Source organism: Sciurus vulgaris (assembly GCF_902686455.1).
Source record: "Sciurus vulgaris genome assembly, chromosome: 16".
Classification (NCBI taxonomy): Eukaryota; Metazoa; Chordata; class Mammalia; order Rodentia; family Sciuridae; genus Sciurus; species Sciurus vulgaris.
In genome coordinates, this window is record NC_136477.1 from 33,785,990 (window position 1) to 33,805,242 (window position 19,253).

Sequence of the window (19,253 nt, forward strand, 5' to 3'; positions counted from 1 at the left end):
AAAGCTTCTTTCATTTGTCACCGTGCAAGTCCTAATACCATGTCTGCTAATCCCTGAGAACAGTGTGAGTTAATATCACAATATAAAGTAATTGGTATTCTCACTGGGTGCTTGTTGCTAGAATTCATATAACTGGTATTTATTGTCCTGCTAGGATTAAGGCTATGAAGATGAGTAAGTTAAGCCCGGTCCTTCTTTTTGATAGCACAGTATTAAGTAATTAATTGTTTTCAAAAATGTTAACCTTTTATACACTTTGTCTAAAATGTTGTTTTCTCTAGAGATCTGAGCCTCTTCTCTTGGTTGATGTGTATCCTAAAACTTAAAGGACATCTCATCCATTTTAATACAAGGATATAAACTAAAATGCAAAGCAGAAACTTTGGGGGAAAGTTTTCATTTATTCTCAATAAAGTAAATCCCAAGTCTCCAGTTGTTCTTTATGAAAACTTCCCAAGGCAGGAGGATTTTTCTGTGCAGTGAAATTAACTGTGTCTCTACTGCAGGACAATTGCTCCTTCTGCTGTAAATTTCCTTGGCTCTCCTCTTTCCCATCTGCCTGTGAGGATGCAGTTTGTCCTCTGATAATGGATGGGACTTCTCTTTATCTCAGTCACTAATATAAGTTCCTGAAGCTTGCTTGATGCATGTCCAAAGTTCATTTCTTTGGAGATTTTTAAAAAGTCTGGTGGTTGTTAGAAGCAAATTTAGAATCATGGTGCAAGTACAAGCATATATATATAAGGGTGTTGTGAATACATGTACATGCTTGGTCCTTAAAATAAATGCATTGACCTTTTAGCATTATACTATATAGTCAGCCAGTGGAAACAATAACCAAAATTTTGACCACTGAGGTAGGGAGGGATAGTGGTGATAGCATTGAAGAGCTGATAGGTTGCTGGTAAAATAAAAGTGAACATTTAAGAGTTAGGGACTTTTTCTACTTTATTGTTTAGGTCTTCCTCTGTGTCCACCAAGAATATGCATCAGAGCCAGGTGACATCTGACTAGTAATCCTTTGATTATTATTTTATACTCTGTTTATTGTGAATAAGATTTTGGACTTCCTGATTGTTTTTGATACAAAATGGTTTTCCATTATGTAAAATCATGCTTTTTGGTAATGGAACATACTTAGATGGGATTAGTGTCCACACAAGGCAATGCTTCTATTAAAAGGGCAAACTTGTCTTTCATTTGGAATTTGATGCCTTGAAATTTTCTTTTTATTCTCTCAAAGTGCAAACTGATCAGTCAAATGGAACACATTAAATACATTCTCTGATTAGAAAGGAGCTTTTCTAGGATCTCTGTGTCTATGGAGGAGTTTCTTTGTAGCTTCTGGTACAGAGCTGTGCAGTTTTACATTGTTAAAGTTTGGAAAATGCACTAAATGAGAAACATAAGTATTTGGACTTTTTCTGTTCATACCCCATGTAAAGGGAGCGGGAGAGAAGTATAACTTTGGGGAGGGACAATCATTGTCACTCTGTGCCCAGCACAGCATTAAACTCCATGAGAATGGAAATGGTTAAAAATGACTCCTATGCTCAAGAACTTGCTGGGACACACAAAGAGAGAAGATATGTTGTAACTACTCATTAAGTGGAGACAGCATAGCAGAAAGGCCAACAAATGCAGCTACATATGAGCCTGATGGAATGGGCAAATAAAGAAGCTGAGGGGGAAGAAACACTTGACGGGACCTGTTAAAATGGTAGACCTAGATAAAGACGGAAGGCTATATTTAGTGATAGTGATCTTCAGAATTTATAAATACACTGTTTGTACTTATTCTATTGAATGTGTCAAACATTATAATAAAACAGAGACAAGCTCAAGCAAATGATGTGAGCAAAGATATAGATGGCACAAGATTTAGTGGTTAGGGACCCTGAGAAGATTGACTGCCCTGGAGGAGCAGAGAGTTTTAGCAAATGTGTTGTAGGCATGAAGGACCCCAGGGAGGTGTGAGGGATATTGATGACAGGTCAGGAAATCTGGGGTTTTGTAGATGCCTGGTGACACCAAGAACAACATGACTTAAACTCTAATAATTTGGGATCAAGGCAAAGCATGGTAATAAACAGGAAATTATTAGTGGCTTCTTGGGGAAGAGAAACCAGTTAGTAAATGTGAATGGAGTTTGCTTGCAAAGAAGACCAATGTGAAAAAAAAATGTGAAAGCGCCTTGGGGTGGCAGTTGATGCTCTGTGTCTGTGAAGACCTGCTGATCAGATTTAACTCTTCCAAAACTCTTTCCTTAAGTTTCCATCCACGGTGGCCCTTCATTGTGGATATCAATTTTTAAACAATAGGACTTAAAAGCCTAGCATTTTGCTTATGAAATTATATAATATATACACAACATGTCAGATTTTTTTTTTTCCTTGTGGAACTTTGAATGAGTTCCAGATGACTCATCATGAGAAACTGGCCCACCTTGATGTTCAGAGAGATGAAGTTATGGTCTTCTCATTTCTCCTGTTCATCAGTGAAATTGAGAAGTTGAACCTAGAATTGTCAACTCTGAGGTCTTTTTTTTTTTTTTTTTTTCTTTTTTTCATTTTAACCAAAAGAGTCAGAATTCTCAACATCAAAGCACACCAAGAAAGCCCAGGTCAGGCAGTCATGAAGTAGGATATCCTTTTGGTACAAGTAGTAGAATACCTTACAGGTTTTGTTTCTGTGTGTTTTCAAAATCAAGTATATTCTAAAAATAAACAGTCTTGTCATCTTTCCTTATTTCTTTTTTCAAAGGACCTTCTTAAGAAATGCTACTCTGCCAAGGCATCCTATCTCTTCCAGCAGGATAAATTCTATGATGTCAGTTATGACACAGGAGACAAGTCCATCCAATGTAGCAGGAGACCAGATGCATTCAAGTTCTGGATGACCTGGAAGGCCCTGGGCACATTAGGCCTTGAAGAAAGGGTTAATCGTGCTCTTGCTTTATCTAGGTAAGTGCATTGTGTGTGTGTGTGTGTGTGTGTGTGTGTGTGTGTGTGTGTGTGTGCGTGTGTGTGTCTCCATGTGAGTCTATAATAGGAGGACCAAATGAAAGTAACATTTGTAACATTGGCAAGATCTGCACATGTTCTTTTATTTGTGAATTCCTCCTTTCATGAAATAAACATTTTTTAAATACCTACTATATGTTAGGAATTGTGAGCACAGCAGTCTTATCAACTACTAGGATCCTAGCAACTCAGAGATATATTCAAATAAGGAGACAGATAAAATACAAGTGAGTCTCCTTTTTGATAAAGGAGGTGCATGGGGCTCCAAGAGAACCCATGAGGGATCTCTAGTGTGTTCTTAGGTGATATTGGCTGAGATTTCTTAGAGGAAGAAACTCAACTGGGACCTGATGAGGAGGTGTGAGGAATGATCCAGGCAGAGGGAGCACAAAGCCAAACCTCTGGATATGAGGAAATTCCAAAGTCTGGTGTCACTTTAAGGACTCACAAAGCAGGTCTGTGAGAATATGGAGACAGTGTAAAGGCATAAAGAAAAAGGTACTGCAGAAGCACCATGTTTGCTTGCCTTTTTAGTATCATGAGAAACAAAGCTCTTGCCATGAGTTTCAAGGACATTAGAAAAGCTCTTGAGATACAGGTGCCAGACACTCGCCACCTGAGCAAAACTGACCTGCTAAACTTAGATCTGTGAGAGCAAAAAGACAGACCACAGCTGAATTTAGATTTAAATGTGTTTTGTTGAACATGCACTGCACAGGGTTGACCTTCATGGTGTCAAAATATTAGACATTTAAAATACTTTAAAATAGATTTCCCCCAAGCTGGACCTTGGGCTTCTATCAAAAGGTTGGATTCTTAATCCCACAGTGTTCCAATCAGTTGAACATGACGAGGCCTTAACCTATAAAGAACAAAAGTCTCCAGCACTTCCTACTGCTTTTTCTTTTTTAAAATCTAGGCTATTTACTATAGTATAGTGGCACAAAGTGGATTCAAAACCTATCTTTGACAAACTATGAGATTTGAGCATGTTTTGGAATTTCTCTGCACCTCACTTTCATCTCAGCAAAATAGTAATGATAATAGCATATATTTATTATTGTAGAGATTAAAGAAAGTAATATATGTAAAACACTTGGAACAATGCCTGGCATATGCTTCATGTATATGAGTTGTGGCCATTCTTACCTGCTTAGTCACTATAAACATCAGGACTTGTGATCTCTGGTTTGCATAGTCTTTCCTGACAAACTTCCTATTCATATCACTTGCAAAATCCTGAAGTATCTATTTAGATCTTTATAAATTTCCTCTTCCAATTCTGGGAATGAAATGGGTATTTTGTGCATGAAATTCTGAAACCTCATATCTTAAAACAGCAATTATTCACATAACTATAGCAAGCCCAAGATGACAAGCCCATACATGCAAACTCACTTTAAACTTCAGATTGTATTATATCTACCACCACCATTCTATTGGCCAGAGCAAATCATACAGCCAAGACCAACTTTCAGAGGTACTAAGTACCCTCTGCCTTTTGGCAGGAAGAAATGCAAAGTTCTGTGCAAAGGACTCGGATATTAAGGTTGGTGAAAAGATGACTTCAGCACTTTCAGAAGATTTTTGTAAGTTGATATGATATGTTATATCACATTATATTATTAAATTATTAGGATTCTTTTTGTGGTAAAAGAAATCCTCCTCAAGCTATTATAAGCAAAGAAAAGTAATTTATTACCTGAAGTGATTTATAAGACTAGCATAGTGATGACTTCTGGAATGGCTTAGTTTAGGGGCTTAAAGAATATCACCTGACCTGAATCTTTCTACATCTTTCACCCTTGCTTTCCTTCATGTGGGGTTTATTTAAATGTAGGAAGGGGGCTGTCAGGAATCATATTCTTCCAGATTCAAGGTCAAGATCAGAAGGAGAGTATGCTCCTCTTCCAAAAATCCTAAGGAAACTTTATTGGTGAGTGAGGGAAATGTCCATCTCGAATCAGTTGCTGTTCCCAGGGAAATATGACGCACACTTTGGTCAATATCAAGTCACATGTCCTCGTATAGGTGATGTGCTGAAACTGGGTGAAGAATGTACTTTAACTAGAGGTAGGGTTAAAGTGTTTCTATTAAAAGGAGGGAGATAACAACTCAGTTGCGAAAAAAAGTGAGTCTACTATAAATATTCATAGTTGCCCGATAAGTTAAAAGTCCAGGAAGCTCTGTTTCCTGCTTTGTATTTTCTTGTAGCATTCAAATGTGTTAGAATCTCTGCATTATTCTGTCAAAGCTGCTAAGTAATTCAATGACAGGTGTCTTGAAATAAGGCTAGGCATAAATATTTGATGGTCATATTTATTATGAAGTTAACATTCATCTCAGGGTAGAACTTACAGTCTGCGGATACTTTCTAATTTTTTTGCAGAGAAATATCACAGGAGGATAAATGTTAACATTTCAATTCAATTCAACAAACACTTATTGTTTGTAAATGTTTGTCAAGTTGAATTGAATTGAATTAACATTTCAGTGAGCATCACTGCAGACTCTGTGACCTATATTTAAATATTTGAAAAAGAGTCCCTCCTTTTGCCTGCAGTTATTAATAATAGGTTTTTTTTTGCCTCAACTTTTCATACTCTTGATATCCAACAGTGTATTCCTGGGATTAGTAAAGGTCACCCTGTTTTCCCACCCCAAGCACCAAGGAAAAGGACAGTCTTTTTAGGCATATCACTTGGAAATGAGCGTGAAACTATAAACTTAAAGTTTCTTTAGGATTAAGATCATAGTAAACTAACAAAAGAAAGGTTTTATTTTTATGACTTCTTTTCAAATTTACACATTGCTTTATAATCCTGCTCATTAGGATTGTTGGAATATCTTCTCAATTCTGGGATCTATTATTCTGTTTGCTTGAGCTTATATGCAGTGCTGTGCTGCTAAAAGAAAAAAAAAATTGTAGTGTCTGCCAATTTCCATGGTGTAAATATTTTCATCATGGTAAACTGAAAGTTACTCACAGCTGTGGTTTGCACAATTCTGGATTATTTAGAAAAGGCCTCTCACTGGTCACTATAAGGTAGCTCTGGAATACTGCTGATTATGTGTTTTGTGAAGTTCAAACCACTGAAGGATTAGAGTTAAAATAATTTTTCCTCAAGTCAGTAGAATTTGCTTCAGAGTTTACCAAATAAAAATAATTCCCATCCACAGTCAGAAAACTCTACAGGCATAATTTCTAAGGCTAACACTGATTTATTTCTAAGAAGTGTAAAGTCCTTCCATAGACAGCAGCTTTGGCACAGTGAGCCTGTATGTGTGATTATGTAACTAGTTGGGGTGCATGTCCATTATTGGCAGCCGGTTATAGCTAGGTCCCAGGTCGGGTCTCGTAAATATTAAAAAACTCTGCTGCTGTTTTCTCTGTCCTATTAAAGTAAGAATTGCACTAATTCCACATAAGCAATGTTTCCATATTCCTGAATCTAAATGGAATTCAATTATGAAATCTATATTTTGGGGGGGATGTTGGGGTACAGGGGATTGAATTCAGGGGCACTCAACCATTGAGTCACATCCCCAGACCTGTTTTGTATTTTATTTAGAGATAGGGTCTGAGTTGCTTAGCCCTTCACTTTTTCTGAAGCTGGCTTTGAACTTGTGATCCTCCTGCCTCAGCTTCCCAAAATGCTGGGATTACAGGTGTGAGCCATTGTGCAGGTCTTGAACACTGTATGTTGACCTTAAGATTTAAAGACCAGATTTTGATAGACAGTGATCCCTGCCCTGCTGGTGAGAGGTGGTGCATTCCTATAATCCCAGTGACTCTGAAGGATGAGGCAGGAAAATCTTGAACCTAAGACCATCCTGAGCAATTTTGTGAAACCCTGTCTCAAAAAAATAAAAACTAGAATTAAATTAATGGGCTGTAACTCCATGGAAAAAGTCCTCTGGGATTCAATCCCAAGTACCAAATAAATAAATAAATAAATAAATAAACAAACAAATAAGAGTGATCACTGTCCTGATCAGATCACTTTCTCCCTTTTCCATGGGAAAACAAGAGCAGATATTTTAGGAGGACCATGACTCTGATGTTAGGGGTTGTCAGAAATCCAGCAAGAAGGAAAAAAAAATGAGTACCTAAAAGACATTTAAGGATTTTTCCAATTTCCATTTGACCCTGTCATTCCAATTGAGGAGAGAACATTTCTTTCATGAAGTATTAATTATTAAAATGCTTTTTCTAGCTGGGTGCTGTGGTGCCTACCTGTAACCTCAGCAGCTTGGGAGTCTGAGGCAGGAGGATTGTGAATTCAAGGCCAGTCTCAGCAAAAGGGAGGGGCTAAGTAACTCAGAGACACCCTGTCTCTAAATGAAATACAAAATAGGGCTGGGGGTGTGGCTCAGTGGTCAAGTGCCCCTGAGTTCAATCCCCAGTACCAACCCACAAAAAAGTGCTTTTTCCTTTGGTTATTGGAATATCAGTAACACTGGGAACCTAAAGCAACATGTGATTATTAAGCATGATTGAAACCCAGAGGGCTGAGGTTTAAAACCACCTTTTTTGTGGTGCACAGCATGTGATCTTGCATCCCTGATCTCTGCCCCAAACAGTTGGCAGTGTTTTGCAGTGCAGTGGGGCAGGGGAAGTGGGGGGTTACCTGTTGCCTCATGCACTTTCAAGGCCTTTGTTGTAGTGATCTGGTTAAATGGATTCCCACTAAGGGGTAATTTTTAAAGCAGGCCCAGAAGAGTCATGTGTGTGAGTCTTTTCAACAACAACACAAGGCTCAGAAACTCCCATTCTGCTACTTTATTTGGTCTCCAGCGTGTCATTTATCTATTCCCTTGACACACAATCTCTGCAATCTCTCAGGTAGAATTTATTTCATAGACTTGCATGAGTGCTGAGGGATGTATCCTTATCAGTCTGGAAAAGGTGAACAGTTACACAATGGGGCTTTTGTGCTAGTTGATTTCTCTAGGCGATGGGAGGGACCAAGTCCAGAAGGGACAATGTTTTCATTCTTTTCTTTAAATTGGTGACTTTTTTAAAAATCACAGTTGCAGTAGAATAGAGTATGTGGGTGTCTGTGATGAATCAGACAAAGCCATGAGATAGGATATATGCAGAGCATACAGAAAGCAGATGGAAAAAGCTCAAGAATCCTGGGAGCGTTTGGTGCAGCCATCAGAAAAATTTTCAAGGGAAAAGATGAGAGTGGGGGAGAAACTTGGTCCAGGGTGGTCCAAGGGGACTCTGTAGTGGCTGTCGAATTGAGAAGGGGCCTGGAAAGGCTATTTCTGGAAAGTGAAGCACAGCTTGCGAAACAGTCAAGTGAAATCCAAAAAAATTAAATGGACTCATGTAATAACTTGGAGAACTGAGAGTCTCTAATGTTGGGAACACATTTGTAAGTAAAGCAAGGAGAACCACTTTGGACCCAGATTATCATTAATGTGTGCTTCAGAATCAAGTCAGAATATTCATATAAGCTTTACCCCAGTAGAATTGGGGAAAACTCTTGCAAATGTGCATTTTTTCTTCCCCCTTTTTTGTGTCAGGCTTAGTGGGAAGGAGAATGAGTAGTTCGGAGTTCATTCCTGGCATGCCTTTGATAGAAATAGTTTTTGGTTTCTGCATTTTGTCCCCAAAACCGAATGTACATCTTTTTAAGGATTCTACCATGTAAGAATAGTTGTGTGTGGTTTTTTTTTAATGTATTTTATTTTTAGGATGTTTCCATATATTGAAAAAAGAACTTGTGAGGAATAAGTCATCCTTATGAATATAGATAGAGGTCACCCAAAGCTTATTTGGACTTCCTCCTAACAACTCATTTCATTTAAGCATTTATTTAAGAAGAGGGTAAGGTTTTTTAGAGAAGTACTTATCTTTTCTTAACAATGAACTTTTTTTATTAGTTCATTTTAGTTATATATAATGTTGGAGTTCATTTTGACATAATTTTACAATCATGGAATATAATTTTCTCTAATTCAGTCCTCAGGATTACCCCTTTCCTTCTTCCCTTCTTCTGTTTCCTTTACCTCTACTCTACTGATCTTTATTCCATTTATTTATGTTTTTATTTTTTAACTAGCATTTCAGAACTATGCTCTGTGGAATAATAGACTACCAGAAAATCTTAATAAATGATCCTCAAAAAATAATTCCATAATTAAACATGATTGGGAAATGTTAACTATATTGTTTATTCTTCTCTTGCGAATTCAAGTGCTCACAAGGACAATAAGAGGCCTAAAAGGCCTGTTATAGAGACACATTTTTAACCTTGCTGTCACCAGTAAACAGACACCATTGATTGTCTACCCAATGACCATGTTCTCTTCTTACTTGCCATGAGAACCATGTTTTATATAGATAGTAGTGTTTCAGCTGGGAGCATTAGTTTAACCCACCTCACACACGTGGCTGGGTGTGTGACTCAATCAGTAAGATGCAGGAAGCATTCTGTGAACACGCAGGGAAAATATTCTTACCTAAATAGAGAGGTGCATGTAAGAAGAAAAAGGGCTTTGGCTCTAATCCCCTTTGTTCCTTCTGGGGACTCTTGTGCAAGGACATGATAGCTGCAGTTGTGGTCATCCTATGAACATGAGAGGAGACCCTACTGACCTCTCAGCATGGTGGACTGAAATCACCTGGTGACCATGTCAAGCCAGCCAGCTCAATAAAGGGCCTGGTGAATAAAGCCGTGCATACTTCTAATCCTAGACAGTGTAAGGAAATCCCACGGAACCACGCGGGACACGGGAACTCACATAAGGGAGTTTATGAAGCAAACAGAGTGTCTCCCTGCAGGGTAAGAGAGAAAATGAGAGGAAAAGAAAGGGAAAGAGAAAGGGCGCTCGCTAGAGAGAGTGTGAAAGCCAGGAGGATAGAGAAAAGCGAGGAGGACAGACAGAAGAATGGGGAAAGATGGCGGGGGAGCTATGGTAAACAGTTGAATTCTGCGGGGCTAACAGGGGACCAATATCAGAGAAGGATACTTGCAAGCTGACTGATGAACCAATAGCTAGCTAGGATGTTCACAGATTGACAAGTGGTTGGGAGGCGGGGAAAATGACTGCACCTGATGGGTGGGGGAGCAGCTTTATACATTACAGACAGAAGCAGCCTAACTGTTATGCCCGGCAGTGTTCAGACTTATTTGACAGTGGAATCTTTCTGTTTGGTACTATTAACATGATTACTGTGAAACATAACTTGGAAATTCTGGTGTTAAGACTTCTGTTATCAATGAAACAGCAGGTTTTCCTCTTCCCCAGATCATTTCTAGTCTCAACTCAACTGGAGAGTTATCTTAGGTTTTGCAGACTTTGATGGTGACTGCCATAAGAACATTGACCCCAGCAAAATGCTCAGGTCTACTTGGTCAGCAAAAATCAGAGTTTTAACTGGAAAAAAATCAGTTCTGTTTTGGAGCCCTTTTCCCCAGGAACAGTGTTAGCCAGTTGGACAGAAATATTTTAAATTGAGACAACAGATACTGTGTCTAAGTTTCACAAAATCAGTCTCTTAGGGAAGAATGTCACTGATTTGGTCCCACATCTGCAGAGAAAACTAAAGCAGGCTTAGGGAGGCTAAGGAACTACCAGGTCACAAGGTTGATTTTCTGTACCTTAGCCCCTTCTAACTAGTCGTTGCCATGGTTTCTAGAAAGTCAAAGTATTATTCAGAGCCTTGAGATGCTGAGGACAGTGTGGGTCTCCTCAGGGTGAAATCATAGCGTGAGGTTGGAGTTAATGGATTGCCTGAACATTCATACCTAAGAAGGTGAGCAAAGGGGCAGTTTATGGAGATATCCTTGCACAGGTGGAGATGGTAGACATTTGTTTTGTGGTGTGCCTTATGGTTTTCTTTCAAGTTCCTTTAAAAATTACACAAGTAACTACACCTAAGCATCTTTACAAAGAGGTATAAAAATAGAGTTGATAATCCCTAACCCCAAAGGTAAGCAGACTTGAAGGATTTAAGATGTATTCTTTCATATTTTACTCTGTACTCAGATATGCATGTGAATAGATTACTTATTTTTCCTTTTTAAAAATATTCTTCCTTTTTAAAAATTTCTTTAAAATGAAATCAAATGATCCATATTTATCAGTACCTCACTTTTATCTTTTACTAATACATCCTGAGCATCCCTGTGGTTTAATTGAAGGAGATAGAATGCATTCATTTTAATAGCTGCATTGTATTACACTGGGTTACTAGAGTATATTTTAATCTATCATCCCCAATTTCTGGATATTAATCTTCTTTCTGGTTGTTTCTGTTTAGAACACACATATACCCACAGGGAGCTTTATATACAACATATATGCATATGTATATTTACGTTTCTGTATATCATGTCTCTCTTTGACCATCCTTAATATTATTTTTTTTCCTAGTAGACTGGATCAAAAGTTATTTGCTTGATCAGAAGATAGGAGGATCATTAACTTTAAAAGATTTATAGCAGCTTTCTATCATATTCTCAATGACTAGATGTAACTGCTCTTTAAATTTGTTTCCAGTATTAGATGGGGAACATGGTTTAGTATTACTTTTATTCCTGTTTTTTTTTTTTTAATTAACAATGACCTCAAGCATCATTTCTGAGTTTATTTATTGACTACTGGAATTACTTTTCTTGCAAGTTAGGAATCTAAAGTTTCTAAAGCTTTATAGATTTATAACACCTCCTAAAAATATTTGGAAATAGGGATATATATATATATATAGAGAGAGAGAGGGATATATATATATATATATATATAGAGAGAGAGAGAGAGAGAGAGAGAAAGAGAGAGACTAAAACTTTGTGAGTCTATGTGTGTGTTGTCACTTTATTGCTCAAAATAAAAAATCAACATTGCTAACTAATATTTATAGGATATTTATAACATTCTGTCTATTTCAAAGACAATACCTATACACAAACATCAATATTGAACCTCGTTTGGGAAGCCACATGAATAAGTCTGGGAAAAAAGAACTGCATTTGTAACCAAAGGCAATCTATATACACATTCTAGAATGGTCTTTAGAAAATGATGTGATAATAAATATCCCCCTTTCTATGTTTTTTTTTTTTTTTGAGTTTACAACTTTCTGTGTATGAATTTATTCAAATTTTTACAACAATCTTTTCAACTTGGGAAGATTGGTTTTAGTCCAGTTTTATAGTTAGGGAATTGGGCCCAAGAGGAACATTTTTGTCTGTGTTCTTCAGTATTAATTGGATATACATAATTTAGTGACATGGTCATGGTACCACAATTCCATGACAAGACCACAGTTTTCCAAATCAGTCCTTATTTATTGTTGGGTGTAGTGTTTTCTTCTTTCTTTGTTTCTGCTTTTGCTACTATGTATAATAATAAATCTCTTGCAAATGCCATCTCTTTTAACACTTCTGACCATTAATTTACATTTTACCCCAAAATCTGAGACATTGGTTCGACATTGGTTCAGGAATCCTGAACTTTTTAAGGCTTATGATCCCATTACTTGTTTTCAAGGCCAACCATTTCAGTTCTCTCTTTTTTTGGGCGGTGGGGGGGATGCTGGGGATCGAACCCAGGGCCTTGTGCTTACAAGGCAAGCACTCTACCGACTACTGGAATTACTTTTCTTGCAAGTTAGGAATCTAAAGTTTCTAAAGCTTTATAGGTTTATAACACCTCCTAAAAATTTTTGGAAATTAACCAAATACCTCCCCAGCCCCCCCAGTTCTCTTTTTTATATAGACAAACACCAGGCTCTGGGAGAAGAGTCAATGTTATTTTACTCTATATTCCCAATGTCATTTTAGTCTTTTCCCAAACATATTCCATACCTCATGTACCGATACCCTTTGCTTCTGGTTGATAACTCTCTTTGTATTCAAGATGACATCAAAGATATTCTGCCAATGGCTATAGTCCATTTACTTTTTAACATGATACTAATTGGGGGAAGATGTTGATCTTAACTTACCAGCAAGAATTCTATCCCTAAGACATTTTTTTCCTCCAAGCAAGAGAGGTAATTTAAGTGTCTACGCCAAATCCCCTTCTGAAATATTGATGTGAAAACCAGAGTCAGAGAAATATACCCAATCATCTTTATTTGCCTTTCACACTGCAGTGAAAAGCTGGCGTTAACATATTTGATAGACATCATCTCATTAAAAAATGTATCTCTCCCTGGAGACCCAGAGGACTGCAGTGGGCTCAGGAATTATCTGTTCAAATCCATATCTGTGCCTTTACCTGTACTCTCAGTTCTATCTTCTTATGTGAAAGCCCTGTCTCTGGACCAGAAAAACAGACTTGTCACTTATCAACCATGTTCATGGCATTTTCAGACTGCAATTATTAATATTATTGTAACTTCTAATTTTAGGTACCTAGTGGAAGAAATCAAGAAAAGAGAAGGATTCAAGTTACTGATGGAAGTAAGTAATGGTGGAATTGTGTGCTCAGTGTGTCAGTCAACAGTGATAAAGGTGGTAATTTTCTAATCTGTTATATTTCATTGGTTTTTGTGTTGCAGAGTTAGAAACAAGTCATTAGCTTAATTCATAGAGTCCATTATGTTAATTTACTCTATTAGTGAGCATTTTTTCCTGTGTTGGATTCACAGGGAATATGTTTGCCTTTAAGTATTGAAAATTAAAATGCTCAATAATAATTACCAGGGATAATAGTGAATAAATTATGACCTCTATCTTGATATTTAAATTGCATAATGATTGTACTGCAAATATTCAACTGTGCCTGCATGTGAAAAATCAATTATTGGAACATACAAAAATGCATACATTTTTTTCTTTTTATAAAATAATGAGAGTATATTAGCTTTGAAGCATTGGGAAAATAAGTCATTTTGTTGTTGATGTCATTGGATTGTTTGCTACACAGAAGAAGTAAGGTGGTTGCAAAGCTAGATAAAATTTTTCTAAGATATGAGAATATTGTTTAATTCTGATTTTTAAGAAAGTGTGAGGTTTTCTTAGACCTTGCTTTAGCCTATACCTTATTGCATTTTTTTAACCTGATATAAAATCACCTACTGGTTGCAATCTAGGAACCTGTGCTGTATATAAGAAATCTAGCAATTTTTTGGTGAGCATTTGTTTGGCAAGATATATTGAACAATGACTATTTGCCAGGGACAGGTCTAGGCACTGGAGATAGGGACAGGGCATGTTCCTGCCCTAATGATACTGACATTCAAATGGAAATTGAAAGGCACTGAACAAGCAAATAGGTACCTGGCAAATGTCAGGTAGTGAGAACTCATTAGAAAGTAAACAGATTCATGAGAGATAATCTAGTATACAGATAAATTTTATCAGTGTGGCAAGTCCTATAATGGAAATGAATAGAATAAAATTCTAAAATGAGGGTGTGGGGGACTGGTTTGGCTTGAATAGTTGGATCAGGTCCACTGAAGCTCATCTTTGAGCTGAGACCTGAGTGATGATAAATAGCAAACTGTGCAGTTGTTTGAGGGAAAGACATTCTAGGCAGAAAAGAGTTTCATGTGTTGCACCCTGGAAAGAAGGTGTCTTCAACAAAGAGGGGCACAGTACGTGATGTAGTTGGAAAGGTAGGCAGAAAGGAGATCAGGTAGGTCAGGTAGATCAAGGTGAGACCTTCAGCTGTTGTTCCAAGTACAGTTGCTGGAGATGCTTCAAGAAGGGTATAGTCTATTTGAGTTTGAAAGATCATGCTGCATGTGGGGTGAAGGGAAGACAAGAAGAGAATAAACTAGACAAACTAGAACCCTGTTGCAGTAGCCGAAGAGAGACATGGTGACGGTCCTCATCAAGTTTAAGAAACAGGGCTGGGGATGTAGCTCAGTTGGTAGAGTGCTTGCCTTGCACACACAAGACCCTAGGTTCAATCCCCAGCACCACAAAAAAAAAAAAAAAAAAAAAAAGAAAGTTTGAGAAACACTGCTCAGAGAATCCAGAGCAGGGCTTCTACTGCTGTCTACAAAGGAGGCAGCAAATTAGGAGGTTCTAAATCTCCGAAGTTCCTGAAAACCTAAGCTACAAATAAACTTGCAAAGTCGCATCTAAATCACTTTCTAGTCACACTACAGAGAAGCAAGAAGACAAATTTAGAATGTGGGATGTTCTACAAGGAGGCACCTGGTGTCTTCCACAGGTCAGTGGGTTGAAGAAGCATTAAGAAGAGAGTGTTGATAATTTTTTTAGGTTCAAAGAGACCAGAGAGACCTAATAACTAAATGCAGCATGAGAGACACTAGTAGAATACTAATTTGAACAAACTGACTATAAAAAGTAACTTTTGGAACAGTTGGGGAACTTTGAATATGAACTGGTTATTGGAGGATATCAAGGAATTATTGATAATTTCATTAGTCATGAGAATGGCATTATCTATTTAAGAATGTTTTGAGTTTTTTTGAGGCCTGCCTAAGCATGTAGGGGAGAAAGGATAGTCATGGGATTGGCTTAAGACAAGTTTGAGTCACTTTTTAGATTTTCTTGAGTTTTAATTATTTCTTTATTTTCTTAAATTTGAGTTGCCTTAGTTTCTCTTAACGATGGGAATTGTAGCGCTTATGGAAAATACCGTATACCTCGGATCTGCAAGTCTTCTTATAGATGATGGAAAAAGTGATGAGAAAAAAGATTAGCTAGTAAATGGTATTGTTTTAAGTTGCTACGTCTGTGGTAATTATGATAACAACAATAGAAATCTAAAACATTGGTATAGCCACAATAGCTCTTTTGGTTTATTGTTTTCATGGTATATTATTTTCCATCCTTTCAACTTATTTGTGTATTGGATCTAATAAGAAAAGAAAAGGTGAGAGGGAATTTCATGAAAATAGAAGAGATCATTGGAGTAGAGAAGGGATTGAGAGGGAGGGAGGAGGGATGGGAAAAAGGAAGAACCGTGGAATATATTTAATCTAATTTTTCTATGTACATATATGTACCACAGTAACTCTCACCTCCATGTATATCCACTAGGAACGAATTAAAAAATATACTATAGAATAAAGGGAAGGGAACAGGATGAGAGAGGAGGGGAGGGAAAGGAGAAGTACTTGAGACTAAATCAGAGAAAATTATATACCATGCTTGTATAATTATGTCAAAATGAACACTAATATTATGTATAACTAAAATGAACTAATAAAAAAGTATGTCTGCTCTAGAAAAAAAAAAAAGATTAGCTTCTTAAAATTTTATGTATATATTCTTCCTAAAGGCTTAGCAGTGTGAGGAAGGGATGTCTCACCATCATCTTTAGGGAATTACATTCAGATCTTTGTGAAGCTAGGGTGGGTTTTAATCAATAGGCAGCCTCTGCTCCTCAGTACTTTTCCTATGGAATTCAGTTGTCCCTGGCAGTGAAGGTGGCTTCCTAGATGATTAGAATTTCTACTATAAGAAGTTTTTTGTATATCATTTTTTTTTTCTGTTTTGTTTTTGGTACTGGGATTGAACCCTAGGCCTCTTGCATGTATAGCCCCCAGCACCTCCTATGAAGATTTTTTGTATGAGTTCTGCATATGCCTCGTCCTCTTATTTTATTCCAAGAAATAAAATATAATTAAGCTTTGAATCTCACATGTAAGTGTCCAGTTGAGAAGGATGAATGGAGGGAGAGACAGACAGACTGGTGGTTAGCAGACAGCAATGAGAAATCTAAGCAGAATATTGTAAACAGTAAATGAACGCAACAGCAGAGGACTCGGCACTTGAATTTCTGTTCCTGAATCAAGCAAAAGCAATGCATATCTTCCCGAAGATGATTGAGAGTTATTATTGTAAATAAATTGTACATTATTCATAGTCACCTGAAATCACCTCTCTACTTTTCCTGTGTTGGATCTAAGATCTAATAGATGCTTTCTAGAGGTATATTCATTCTTACACTATCATTCACATATTTCATTTTGAAATCTTGTGAGAGTCCTAATTATTCAACTTTTTGGTTTTCTTGAGTTCCACATTAGGAAGAGTTCTTTAGGTTTCATAGACTTACAGAATTATGAAGCATCTTCAAGGACATCTTGTCGAACTTCTGTCAATTGCAGGTTGTCAACAGGTAACCAACCTCTACTTGTCAATTTCCTGCTGCAGAGAATACATTAGCTCATCCTTCTCCAAGGTAGTACTGATTACACACATTCTAGTATTCAGTGAACCCTACTACTAAGATACGTCAAGCATGTCATGATTTATCTTACATGATCATCTTGTTATATAGATTTGTTGGGTCACAACGAACTCTTGATTGCTAAATCTAACGTACTGTGCTTAATCTTCTTGGATTTTTACAGTATTTTACAGTGTTATCCACTCCATCCTTCTTGAAATTCTCTTGTCTTAGTTACTTTGACCTTCTTTCCCAGTTTCCCTCTTTTCCAAGTGTTCTTTTTTTTTTTTTTTTTGGCGGTACTGGGGTTCGAACTCAGGGCCTTGTGCTTGCAAGGCAAGCACTCTACCAGCTGAGCTATCTCCCCAGCCCTCCAAGTGTTTATTCTTAGTCTCTATGTGAAGGTCTCTTCATCTGAATACCCTTTTAGATACTCCTCTTGACTCTTGCTTTTGGCCCTTTGTTATGTCCACATAGTCTCCTTCGAAAGTTTTAATATATATAATCTCAATATATGTCTCCATCCTTGACTTGTCTCCAAAACAGAAGTCCTTTTTGTATGCGTGTGTCCTGACATTTCCATCTAGACTTCACAGGCATTTCAAATTTGTCATTTCGTACACTGAAGGGTAGCCATTTTTCTTACTAAACTTCTATATTCCTCTTTGGTCATTAGAACTGTGATCCATTCAAGCAAAAATCTGTTTTTTAAATTAATTTTTTATTTGTACTTTTTACATATACATGACAGTAGAATGTATTTTGACATATTATACATTCATGGAGTATAACTTTTTCTAAAAATAGGATCTTATTCTTTTGATTAAACATGATGTGGAATTCCACTCATGCTATATTCATATATGAACATAGCAAAGTTATGTCCAATTCGTTCTACTGTCTTTTTTATTCCCATCCCCCCTCCCTTTCCTTCATTCCCCTTTGTCTATGCCGTGTTTCATCATCTCTCTTTTATTTCCCCTATATATCTTTGGGAAATCATATTCTCCTGTCCCAAAGTCACCATCTTAGTTTAGGAACCCAATCACTCTTCATATTTCCATTGCCTCTTGTACCCCACTTCTAGTCCTTGACCTCTTCAGCCCATCCTCCATACTGAAGCTTGAGTGGCTTTTCCAAAATGAAATCTGTTCCCCAGGATGAAACTCTGCAATGACTTCACGTTGCCTCTGGGATCAAGTCCAGACTCCCAACCATGGTCTATGAGGAAGCCCCACTTGAAATGAGCTTCACCTCCATTTCTAGCTTCACTTCTCCTCATTAAACCCTGTCCCCTCTTCATTCCAACTATTTACCATTCCTCTGAATACACTGGCTTCTACATGTGCACTGTTTTTTGCCAGAAATATTAGATTATGAAAAGATTCCTTTTCTGTAATGCTCTTTCCATTGTAGTTTATTTGCCTTATCTAGCTCCCTTACTTGCATCTGAATTTCTAGAGGCAAGTACACTAAGTCATTTTCTCATCCCAATGCGAAACTATTGATAGTACAGGAATTTGTGCTTCTTATGTCATACAGTTTAGTTGGTCTTTGGATACTTTGCAAGGTTTAGTGTTCCCCTTCAAATATGCTACCCAGAGATTAACATAGTGATATATTTCAACCAGTACAGATTTCAATGAGGTCATTTATCCATTTGAAAAGTCATTTCTTTCTACCAATATTAGCTCCAAATAATAGTCACTAATCTAATAGAGTGCCAGCTGTGTGCCAGATGTGGTACCAAATACTGAAAATAAATCATCTTTGTGTTATCAGACCCATGCTGTGGTATAGGTAATACCATCTCCATCTCTGTATTGTAGTTTAGAAAGCAGATACTTAGAACGAGTGTCTCATATTCAAGCCTACATCCTTGTGACTCTAAAACCAGACTTTTTGTGTTGCCTAAATCTGCCTTTGATATTTTTCAATAGCCCAATCTTATTTAAAACCTAGGAGCCTGAAGTCAGTTAAAATCCACCTTTCCAGCTTTGTCTTCATTCCATATTTGTATGATTGATTATTTGAATCTGTATGCTGGAGTTCACATTCATACTTATTAGAATGCATAGTACTAGATTTGTTTTTATTACTACTATTATGATTTAATGA

The 19,253-nt window shown here is 37.1% G+C and overlaps 1 protein-coding gene across 1 annotated transcript in view; it reads left to right on the top strand.

Annotated features, from left to right (window-relative positions):
• Window positions 1-19,253, top strand: part of GADL1 (glutamate decarboxylase like 1) — a 506,342-nt gene that overhangs the window by 429,936 nt on the left and 57,153 nt on the right. Inside the window, exons 15-16 of the mRNA XM_079113990.1 lie at window positions 2,764-2,963; window positions 13,393-13,444. Coding sequence (XP_078970116.1) covers window positions 2,764-2,963; window positions 13,393-13,444 — 252 coding nt within the window. The remainder of the gene's footprint in view (window positions 1-2,763; window positions 2,964-13,392; window positions 13,445-19,253) is intronic.